The sequence below is a fragment of the Struthio camelus genome, chromosome 6 (genome assembly GCF_040807025.1).
Source record: "Struthio camelus isolate bStrCam1 chromosome 6, bStrCam1.hap1, whole genome shotgun sequence".
Lineage (NCBI taxonomy): Eukaryota > Metazoa > Chordata > Aves > Struthioniformes > Struthionidae > Struthio > Struthio camelus.
This window is the reverse complement of record NC_090947.1, coordinates 21,914,595-21,926,681: the sequence shown is the minus strand read 5'-3', so window position 1 is coordinate 21,926,681 and position 12,087 is coordinate 21,914,595. Positions and strand designations below refer to the sequence as shown.

General features: G+C 37.0%; 1 protein-coding gene across 2 annotated transcripts in view; it reads right to left on the bottom strand.

The window, feature by feature from the left end:
* The window catches only part of SP3 (Sp3 transcription factor), a 38,249-nt gene that overhangs the window by 9,005 nt on the left and 17,157 nt on the right, over positions 1–12,087 (bottom strand). For both annotated transcript variants that reach the window (XM_068948557.1, XM_068948558.1), the window contains one exon: positions 2,073–2,265. In XM_068948557.1, the coding sequence (XP_068804658.1) occupies positions 2,073–2,265 (193 nt within the window). The remainder of the gene's footprint in view (positions 1–2,072; positions 2,266–12,087) is intronic.

Genomic DNA, 12,087 nt, shown 5'->3' with positions numbered 1-12,087 from the left:
AATCTCAATATTATTTTAAGGATTGTGACTGTTATCTGAAGAAATTTATAAAAGCAAATGTCCTATTGTCTGAAATTGTATAGTCTCCCAGATGAATCACCAGCAGAGTTGAAAGACAAAACAAAACACAGAATTACAGCACTGGAGATAAATGAGTGACTACAGAAGCTATTGAACATGATCAAAGTATGTCAGGAGAAAGGAGACACTTTTCCAGTGGGCTTACTTTTTTTTGCTAGACTGTGAAGGAATTCCACATTCCAGCGGGAAAATTGCTCTAGCAACTATAAGCACTTTCACTCTTTTTCCATTTCCCATATGGACATTTACTACTAGTTTCCTCCATTATCCTGTTTCTATTCTTGTCTTAACTCTTCTCACATTCTGCTTTCCTGTCCTACTTCTCCTATGTTGTACATTTGTTATCTCCCAGTCCTTCCCTCATAGCAGATTTCAGACATCATCTATCTCACCTTTGTCCTAGCTCTTTTCCAAGTCTTTACCAAATTCTCATCTCTGAGTTTTGGTCAGACTGCATTTTCTCCAGCCATTATCAAAATGAAAAAGACTGAAAAAGACTCTTTCTCTCAGGCTTCAGTTTCAAAATTTGGTGCTATAGCAACTCCACTTAGGAGGAAGAGGATTGTAAAGTACAGATGTATCTAAATTAAAGCTCCTGCAGCCTGGAATAAAGCATGAGGAGGATGGACCATATGAAATCTCTGTGGCTCAAAAGAGTATGGTCTGTGCAAACATTTTTTTACACTTTTCTTCCAGGCTGAAGCAAATCTCAACCCAGTTTATACTTTGGACAGATTTTCATGGGGAGAGCAAAGGTGCACTCAGAACTTAGATTCCCAAGTCTGTGCCAGTTTTCAGTCAACTACATGTAGGATTTTAACACAAGCAAACTGACGTCAAAAGATGCTACGTAGCCTTAAACACAGATATTATTGCTGTCCTTATTTGTGATGAAAATGTATCAAAGTATTTTTGTATTAAAATACTTAATTTTACTCAGCATGGCTGTCTGCTACATTACCTCCCTGTGCTTACAGCGAAGGTATCTAGAACATACAGCAAAAACACAGAAGACTTGATAATAGAAGTACTGAATCAGTCCTCTTACAAGTCAGAGCCTTGAACAGATTCTTTCAACAGAACTCAGTAATTTACATTAGAATTCTCACATAAATAAGACCTCACTTTTAGAGGAGAAAATAAGTAGCATCAACATGAACAAACTCTAGTATACTGGAAAGCAGCCTTTGCTTTGTATCAAACACAGTGTTACCCTAAATACTTTCACTTGTAAAAGGCAGCCTGATATCCCCCCTTCCTTTCTTATATCTGTAACTGAGATATTTGAAAGGAAATGTTTTAAAATAGAATAAACTCTTTATAAGAACAAAAAGCTGAGAAATACTTTCACGAGAAGTGGAATGATGAAACATGGCTTCCTATGCATTTATCTGAAGGCTGAAATAAGGAGGTATTTCATAACTTTGAGATATCCATATTTCCATTAAACTTGACTGAAAACAACCGGTCAATTCAGAATTTGGTATTTAGAGTTGTTACACAAACCTGGGTTTTCTTAGGAAACAAGCTAAAAAGAAAACCAGGATAACTGTATTTTTGTAACACTCCAAGGCAATCAAACTGTGAAAGAACTGCTCAATCAGTGAGGAAATGCAGGAACACAGGATTTAATCAAGTTCTTGACATATGATAGGAAGTCAATCACAGATGTACATATTCCAAAATATCTCATTTTCATATTATTCAGGGCCATGTTCTAACCCCCCATCCCTTACTTGTACTAGGTGGCATCTAACTCCAGTTTTCCAATTAATCTTAATGGAGTAATACAAAGAGGAGAGAATGATCTGCCCTTCCACCTGCAAGCACAGACATAAAGGTAGCAATCTTTTATTGAATAAGCCGTTTCACATAAGCCTGTACTTTTCCCTTAGCCGCAGACACTTGTTATTAACTAAGAATCCTATTTTTCCTCACTCATTGTTTGTTTTTAGCATTCCATGAATTATATGACACTGAATGTTACATACCTTCCACCACCTTCTTTGCAGTTCGGACATGTGCAAGCTACTCGTCGCAGTCTTTTTCCCTCTTGATGTGGTTGGTCCCCTTCCTCATCTACCACCTGTACTCTCAAATGTGTTAGATCGTTGGTATTCAGTGTAGAATCACCACTGAGCTGCCACTCTTCTGGATCAGGCTCCTCTTCTTTAATCCTAATATCTGAGGAAAAGAACAAACACAGATCCATAGGTAGCCCATTAAATAGAGAAGAAAACCATAATGATCAAATCATTTTACTGTTGAGAGCATTATGTCAGTCAAAAGTCAACATCTTTAGTGCATACTGGCATTGCTTCTGTGCGCTTGTAACCCATAACGTATTTAAAAAGTTTATCTTACTATATATTTCAAAGTTGAAGACAAGCTATAACAAAGTATTAAAATTGAAGTTTGAAGCGTCCTTGGTAGAGAACGCTGCCACTGGACTATTCTCCTTGCTTGAAAGATGGGAAAAACTGAGGAACAGGAGCTTGGACAGAGATTTTAAAAATGTAAATGCTTGTTTCAAATGATCCCGAGTAGCCATTTATGTTGCCATTGGATTTCTCAATTAACGTGACATGTAATAGAAACAGCCTTTCTAGATGATCATAAAACAGTTTCAGTTTTCAGTCACAATGATATATAAAGAAACACAGGAAGTTAATTAAATATAAGGTTTTGACCTAGGAAAGACCAAGATACCTAAGGAAAACACAAAACTCCTAGCCTTTGTTCCGCTATCTCTTTCCTAATATTTATTCCTTTGTTTTTACACTATTCATAGAGAAGAAAACATCCATGGAAGAATGCTATTCAGCATTAAATAAAAAGGTAAATAACACATGAACCACTTCAAAATAACTTTGAGCTAGTAGTCAAAATAGATCTTTGCACTTTCATGGATGCAAAAAAAAAGCCTCTAAGTTCTCAGGTCATCCTCAGAAGATAAAACATTCACAAGTACATGTACCCTCTTCCCCCTGTCTCCTAGACAAGCATCTATGTACCTCCTAAATAGCACGTGCTTTAGGAAAACAACTGAATGTTCTACTGGTCTTTCACCTCTCCTAAACCAGGGGTGGAAAAGCAAAGTCCAAGCCCAAAACCTATTATGTGAAACAAGTCTCCAGTCCAAACATTCAAAGCTAAGCATGTGTCAGAAGTACTGGAGCCAAATAAAAGATAGACGGCTACCTCATGTTGTTAAAAATCAGAAGAACATGCCTTAGCTGAACATAAACATCACATAGCTTTGAAAGGAATAACACAGAAAAAAAAAAGTCAGAATAATCTCAAAGAATTAGTGTTATGTATTACGTATCAACAGCTAATGAGCAGCTACATTCTGCATCAACTTTGCTTTGAGCAGGCTTTCTGGTCAGCCATAAACCGCTACAGAGCATTCAGTATATAAGAAAACAACCATTTTAATGAATTTACTTTTTAATAGGTACTCTTTCCCCTCAGATACTATCCTGGATTCCCAAAAGAGCTGAAAGGTCAGATTTTGGAGGAGAATTGGGGGGGGGGGGGGGGGGCAAGACAGACTGTTTTAACTTTTAATTTTAGAAAGCTGAACACCCAAACACCCAAACCCTTCTTACGTTCCGTGGAGTAGTTGGTATTTTTTCAGTAAAATGATTAGCTACTGCCACAAACTAATAAGCAAACCATTAATAGTTTTTTGTTTTTTTTAATTTGAAGCTTCAAACTAAAGGCTAGATGTCATTCTAGATGTATTTGAAGATTGTTTTCTCTGCAGAATTAACTTAATTAACATGGTGGTTTTCAACCTTAATTCAAACTCCACTTTAACTAAAACGAAAACCTTTATGGTAATTCTGAATTCCTTTTGGGAGACTTGTCAATGCATCAGCTATCGCCTGTATAATGAGGACACAGCTGGACACATAGCACATAAGAACAGAAGAACAACTGTCCTGGGTCAGTTCATAACCCTGGTCTACCTTCCCACGCTCCAGCATTCATCAGTTTAGAGACAAAGGATATACCTATACAAAAATTAGCTTGGTGCTGGAAGTGTCAGTCCAACCTGTCCCAACACCATAGTTTGCCTCCCTTTTAGTGGCAGTTGTACAACCCTTGATAGGATTGTGCTGTAAAATTAGATCATCGATGTAACTGAAATTAAAATAACTCTCTAGGATACAACTGTATTTGGGAAGAGAACTGCAGGTCAGAAACAGGGACGACTAGATTATTTAACTGGTTTGGCTGCAAAACTCAATGCTAGAAGCTAGTTTGCACAAATACGCCAGGCTCTGAACTGCAGGAATTCAGGAGCTAGCACACATACTTTTGCAGACTTTTCACACAGGTGATAACACCCAGTAGAAGAACCAGTGTGGTAAACTACTGCACTGTCCAAAGTCACCTACACACTCCATAATCTAATTGATCTGCACCGTTACCATAAGGAAAAGTTCACAACTTCAGACAACAACATAACCAACAAGCACCTGCTTTCATGTGAAAGGCACAAATCTACCTCTTAAATCAATAAAGAAAAATCCCCCTATGTCTTTCTCAAAAAACAACAGGTTCCCTTCAGGTACCAACAAACTGGGGGGGGGGGGGGGGGGGGAACCTTTGTTCTCTCCTTTTTCAACATCTACTCTTAAAAAATAAGCAAAGAGAAAATGACTGGACAAAATAAATTTGCATTCAATTAGAAGAAGCCTTGCTATACCAAACTATCACCATGTTTGCTCAATACCTTTCTGAAACTGGTGCTACTGCTGATTTGCAAGCAACTCTGCAAGTTTGAGAGCTTACTGTATGGGAAGGTGCCTCACAAAATGTTCAAGACCTAAAAAAAAAAAACTCTGCGGTGACATTTAGTCCTGCACATTACCCACCAAACTACCCTGCTACCAAATTAAGTCATTTCCTGAGACTCACCTATGAAAGAATTATCTTATATATAATAATTTGTATACACGTGATATACAATTCCTTTTACCATCAGCAAAGATTAAAACACTACTCAATATACAGACAGTTTACCATATTTATCTCTTAACCTGGGTATTTACTGCCCGAGGTAGCTGCCTCCAGGCACTGCCCCACTTACAGTATCTGAAAGAGGCAAAAGCCCCATCTATTCTCGGGCAACTAGGCACCTAATATGAATTTAAATACAGCAAAGTATTGGCTGCCAGCAAAGGCCAATGCAGTCCCATTTGTGTGTGTCACAAAAATCACAAATACACACTCCAGGCAGTTCTTCAGGACTGGATATGTTATGCAGTCAATGCAGTAAACACCATACTTGAAATTCTTTAACTAATCAAATGTTCCACAAAACATGCATTTCAATAAAAACAGAATTTATATAAATAAAATTTAAAGTAATGTTAATAAAATGAATCATTGTATTAAGAAGATAATTTCATGATCCTCATACTAACATTAAACATTAATGCATAATAAATTTATAAAGCCAGTAGCTGAATTCAGTGAAGTACTACATGTATATACTTCAAAAGAAATACCACAAGCCCCTGTGAAGGAGAAAGGATTGAAATAGAGCATGGATTTCTCCTCCCAGCATCGCTACTAAAGTCAGACATTCCATATAACATGTAATTTCTCATGTTACATGGGAAAACCACATCTGCCATACAGGCACAAAGAACAAGACTGTTCCTGTATTTTCCAGTTAGGTAGGTTCTTCTCCTGGAACAGCACTCCCGTATTGCTGGCTATCTGAACACGGGCAACAGCATTCTAGACGAGCAGAAGATCAAAACACTAGATGCGCACAGACCGCACAGCTGACCTGGTCAAGACTGGCATAAACTCCGCATGGAACATGCAAATGCCTGGCAGTACTCAGTCATTACATATGCCATGTAGAGCTGCTCTACTCCGAAAGATGTATCTGTCTGGATATGTGAAAACTCTAAGATAGAACTGGACAAGAGCATCGGTATCCTGAAAATTCACAATCCCCCAGGAGTACCAGTGAATGTTCATGTTAGCACACAATACAGTTTTATTTGTGAAGACTTTCAAAACAGTAATTGGCTACAGAACTAATACCACCAATGAAAGAAATAGCTATTTCTTTTCTTCTCTTCCCCCAATACTACTTTTATCAGTTTTTACATAACCACTCATATTTCTTATATTACATGTTCATCAAGCTTGGGGAGTAGAGTAAAAGGAGATTTCTCTGGCAGAAATACACGATTTATCCACAGTTTCTACAATAGTCCTCCTTCTCTGAGCAGTTCCTTCCTTTCATCCCATCAAAGTCTCTTTCCTTTCCTATTGCTTTTGTTTCTTAGCTCCCCTCAAAAAGTCTCACTCTAAGACTACAGAGACACACCTAACAATAGAAACATGTCAAGATGCCTATTACTGCACACTGGTGGCCACACTACTTTCAACTCACGCAATGTTTGTTCCACTTTGCAAACCATCAGCCAAGAGTCCCTTCTAACTTTTCTCATCTGTCTTCTTCCATCTGCAGTTCCTCCCAATCACCTCCCACCATCATTGCAGGTGCAAAGGCTCACGGCAGTTTTATGTTCATAATGTTGGAGGTATTAATGAGAATGTTATTTAGACAAAAAAGAGGGACAGAGAAAACTCTCCTAAGAGTAAAGGACACTAGAGGAAAAAAAACAAACAATTATAAACATGTAATAGCTTATGGTATTATTTTAAAAATTGCAAAACCCCTTGAAATAAAGTCAAAGGAGTATTGTGTTTGTACTTTTGCATCATGTTTCTAGTTTATCTTTAGAAGGTAGAAACTGCAGCTATTGCTTTAGGTATTACTCAGAAGGACTCCCTTCCACTCTACGCACACAGATGAGTGCAACGTAAATTGGCAATTTACAAATAGGACTCTCTCTCCAAAAAATGCCCTTTTAACATTTCATTATGCAGATCATGTTTTAAATAAAACAAAACTAGAAGAAGTATCAAAAGATGAAGTGTTTACTGAGCCTTTCCAGGATGCAGTACAGCTAGAGTGGATTGCATCAAATCCCATAGTGAAAATCTGATAGCCTTAACAAGGTCCTTTGAACCAATGAGGCTGTTGCTCTCCAAGCAGGTTTTGCATTATTGCAAGAGATAAGGGAAAACTGTTCCATCACTCTTTGTGGGGGCGAGGGGGTGGGAAGGAATTGTCACTGTGATTCAGACAACAGAAAGAAAAGAAAGTGGTAGAAGGAAGAAACCCCGGAGAAGAGCAAAAGATACAAGTCTTCTCAAATGCACTGGAATTGAAGATTATGCAAACTCATATATGTGTGTATATATATATATATATATATATATATGTGTGTGTATGTATGTATATATATATAAGCAATTTCACATTTCTCTCTTGATCTTTCTCTGAACAGGTTCCATCCTAATTCGGTATTAACTGACAGAATACTAGGTTTCTCGCATTCTCTGCAATAAAAGCTGGGCCTAAAAAATGAAAAAAAACCCCAATCCTCACAGTCCCTCCACCTCATGACAAGCTGATGCAAACACTGGTAAATTTGAGGCAACTTTTATTTTGTACCAATTAAACACAAACAAAATGAAGGTCACATATTTTCTTTATTTTATTGTCACGCTTTCACATTTCTCTATGCCCCTACTTCTTCACTGAGTTCAAGACTTAGTACTAGATCAGTGTGAAGGGGAAATATGGATAAAGTTACTCTTTCAAATTGTCTACAGATTCTGAAAACCGTATATTCTGTTCAACTTATTCTTGGCACTTACCGAGCTAGATTTGTTTTAGGTTTTGTTTTCCCCCCAAGAATTGAAACTGAGATTTTGGTGTACAATAATTCAGTTCCAAAGGGAGTATTTCACAGTCACAGAAAACCCAGAGCTGACTACAAAATGGAGCAAATTTAAGTGTATTAGGTGAGCAAAATAATAACTAAGCTGTTTATAGAGCTTCAGAGAGGAGTAACTAAACCTAAAGGGATGAAATTATGCAGATGCAATGCAGCTAAAATAGTCTTGTGTGTGTTTCAACTATAATCTAGTGCAAAGAGAATCACTGCTGCGCACTAACACAGCCAGGCCATTTACTTATTTCATCATGTATCAGATTAATGCATCACTTAAACTGAATCAAAACAGGTAATAAGCCTCACCTTCTATCTTGGTCTGCCTCAACTGGGACTTCAAGAAAGTGTCAACCTATTCATTTATGAGAAAAGTTACTAGTTTATCCATCAGCCATAAAAACCGGGATAAACTGAGAAGGGGAAAGGAGGCAGTGGAGAATTGCTTAATTTGCAGGCTTTTCCACCACCTTAATTTTTGAATATGTCTGTCACATAAAGACTGGGCAGACTGCCACCTAAAGGCATTCTCAGAATTTCTTGTGATCGCCTCCAAGCTGCTGGTTTCTAGTTTAGCTTCTTTTTCTAGATGCTGAAAGCCACCATGCTTTTTTACTCAACTAAGCTTTACAAGATCCCAGTCTGGGATTGCACACAACTTCTTACCAGTTCCCTCATAGCATCACAAATTGTCTGTCTGCAATTTCCATGTCTCGTAATCAGTCATGCCTATTCATTTATTTTTCCAAATAGATGCTTCCCTTCCTGCCCCTCCCCAAAAAAGAAAACAGATGTGAATTCTCATCTCCTTTCCATCTTCTGTTGTTGATTTGGTTTTCAGCTTTCTCCGCAGGGCAACCCACATTCCCTCAATACCTTGACTCATCCTGCTTATATTTCTGGATGTGAGGAAACTTTAACAAGAGATGTTCAACTTTCTCAGTCATAGTTTCCTCTAGTCTAGCTATTAACTAAATTAAAACTCTTAATTGACCAGCTGTCCAAGTCTTTCAGACAGCAAAATCAACACACTAAGTAACTCGTACCTCGATTTACCCACCAACGCTCAAGTTTAAACTTAGGCATTTTTATTTTGTAACAAATTACAAGGCAATAGAAGAGACCCTAGGGAATGTTATCCTGAGATATTTGTGAACCTGAACTCAAAAGAAAGATTATCTGTCATCTAGTTTCAACAGCTCTGAATCGGATCTTAAGTTTCTAAAGACATCAACTGGTGCATACGAGTCCAAGAACAGGACTGAATATTTAAGGAGTACCAACAAAATGATTAAAAATACAGCTAGAGATCTTTTCTTGCAAGACAAGCCACATACAATCTCTCCAAGTGACTCTACGTTCTATGCTATTCTAAGCCTATTATTTACAAACTGATTCATAAAATTGTTTAAGCCAATACTGTCACAACACATATTGCGCATCAAAGAACAGTTACTTACCCCACAGTAACTGCAGTTCTTTGAAATGTGTTGTCTACAGATTCTCAAGAGTTTGGATTTCTTACAGACAGGGATGTCCACTGCAGCCTGTCCTTACTTTTTTCTTATTTCTCATGATTGAAAAATATAAGAAGGGATAACTAGAAAGCGGTAAGACATGTTGATCATACTCAATATAAAAAACAAGCCAGGAACTGCAAAAATAGATAAGGAAAGCAGGAGGACACACAGAGAATTCTATGAACAGCAGGGTTAAGTATTCTTAAATAACAGCATTAGATTGTTAGCGGGGCAAACAACAGAATTGCCAATAATAATTTAGGAAGGTAGAATTGTTCACTAAGAATTTCTGTTCTGTATTTGGGTAAAAGTCAGATAACAGTCCTATCCCGAGATGAGAATGAAATGCTTCCCACTGACAATACGTCAGGATGATGATTTTAAGAAAAGCTACTAAAATAAAGACTTAGTATATCAACAGATCAAGACAATTTTCATTCAGCAATTTTAAAAGATGACTGAAGAGTTCTCCACAGTTTTAATACTGTAAGCCCTGGACCATGTGAATGCTCCAGTGGATTAGGAAAAAGCCATCACTGTGATCACACCAAAAAGGGGAAAACAAGGACTCAAAGAAGTAGAGAAAGATTTAATGCCATTCAAGATGGGATTATGGGAACTGTACTGGATTCTAAACAAATACTTTTCTTATTTTAATCAATGCCATCACTTGATGTAATATACTTGAGACTTCTGCACAGCAAGAGACTTAGTACAGTACAGCATTTAGATTAAGAAAACTGAAATACAAAATGAACATTGAATACACGAGTTAAAAATTGGCATGAATTTAAATGCAGACTGAGAACTATCAAGTATGACAAAGAATGAAAAGATTATGTCACCAACAATGTGGATTTTTCCCCCCTTTTGTCTGTAAAAATTTTTATCTATTGAAATAACCTGTCTTCTACAAGCAGTAACGCTACCTGACACCTTCTATAACTTATCATCTAAACATAGATCCATCAAGAGCCTTGCCTTTTCAAGAGGGCAATAGCAAATAGGATCCTGGTGAGCATTCACAGTATTATGAAAAGACTACTGGTGTCCTTGGTAGAAATTTTAGATGCTTTTTATGAGCTAGATGCCCCGAAAAGTTAGCCTGAGAGACCAGGACCAAAGTATGTGATCCCAGAAGGAGATTCAAAAGCAAGGTGATTATACAGAACCTGAAACAATGGACCAAAAGTGCCAAGATCACAAAAAGATGGAACATGGGTTTGCAACCTTCTTTTCTGGGTAACGCAGTAGTGGAAACAAAATCCCTTGCCTCTCTAACTTCATCCCCATTCATCCCTAAATATGTAATGGAGTTTTCCTTTTGCTTCAGGAGCATTTTGTAAAAAAGGATATGAGAAAACTGAAAAAGAATGAGTACCTCAAACTGGGTTTTGTTATCATCCTGAGGACCTCCAAGGCTAAGATAAACCTCATCTCACAACCATGGATTTTAAGAAGGAAGTGAATTAGACTCTTAGCTGTTTTTGAATACAAAAGGGAGAAAAGCACATGTAGCACAGACACAGAGGGTAGATGCTACAATTCAATCTTTTCAAGAATTCAAGGGAAAAAATGCAATTCTATCCATGGCAGTAGATACTGCATTAAAAAAAAAAAAAAAAGCAGACTAATTAAAGTTATGGAAACTTTCTTACGCTTGAAATGAGTTAATTTACCATATGCTGATATAAGCAAGTTTGTGAAACACATATGAGTACGATTGCCTAATTCTTCCACAATTTATTAATTTCCTTTTGAAAATGATAAGGAAGTAAGGAATGTAATTCAAGCATGCTGAAACAAACTATTTACCCAAGATTGGTACATAAATAGATCTAATTCTTGCACAAACTTAAAAATGTCAGTTTCTAATTTAATTTTTTCGTATTAAAAATAGAACAGTGGGAAAATCATTTTTAACTATTTTGATTTCACACCATGCAAGCTAAACCATGCATACACCATGCATGCCTCAAATTTAAAAGGGATATCCCAAAACAGATGTTGCCAGATGAAAATATTTACTTAATGTCATTGCTTCAGCTTATTGATGCCTTTTATAAGATTTTTTAAATAATCCAATTGAATTTCATGTTGACATCCTGCCCTTCTCTCAAAAGCCTGGCATAAAAATGCCATAGAAAGAACTGCAAAACTGAAAGTAAAATTAAAGAGGTCAGAAACAGGAACATAAACAGAAAAACTAAGTTGGGTAATACTGAAAACCAGCCAAAACCATTTATAACGTTCTAGATGCCAGGAGAAAGCCATGCTTTAAATAGCAATTTGCAGTACTTTACCAGAAGCATTAAAGCATTGATTCAACTATCCCAAAGACTATAACTGTAAATACTCCACTCTTCAATCTTATTTGTATTTTATCTAACAGATATTAGACCTTGGCCTCACAAGATACCAGCAGATGAAAGAGAAGAAGTCACTTAGGAAAATATTTACCTAGAAAACCGTTTGCCAATTTTTTGGCAAAACTTAGACTACCAATTTCAGATTTATATCAGCATGATAAAGACTTCAAGTTCTAGCAGGAGTTGAACGAAGCCCCTACCATAAACAGACAACCCACTCTCTATCTACCAGTACAACTTGATCAACAAGTATGATGCTGTTCAATGGCAGCAAGCACA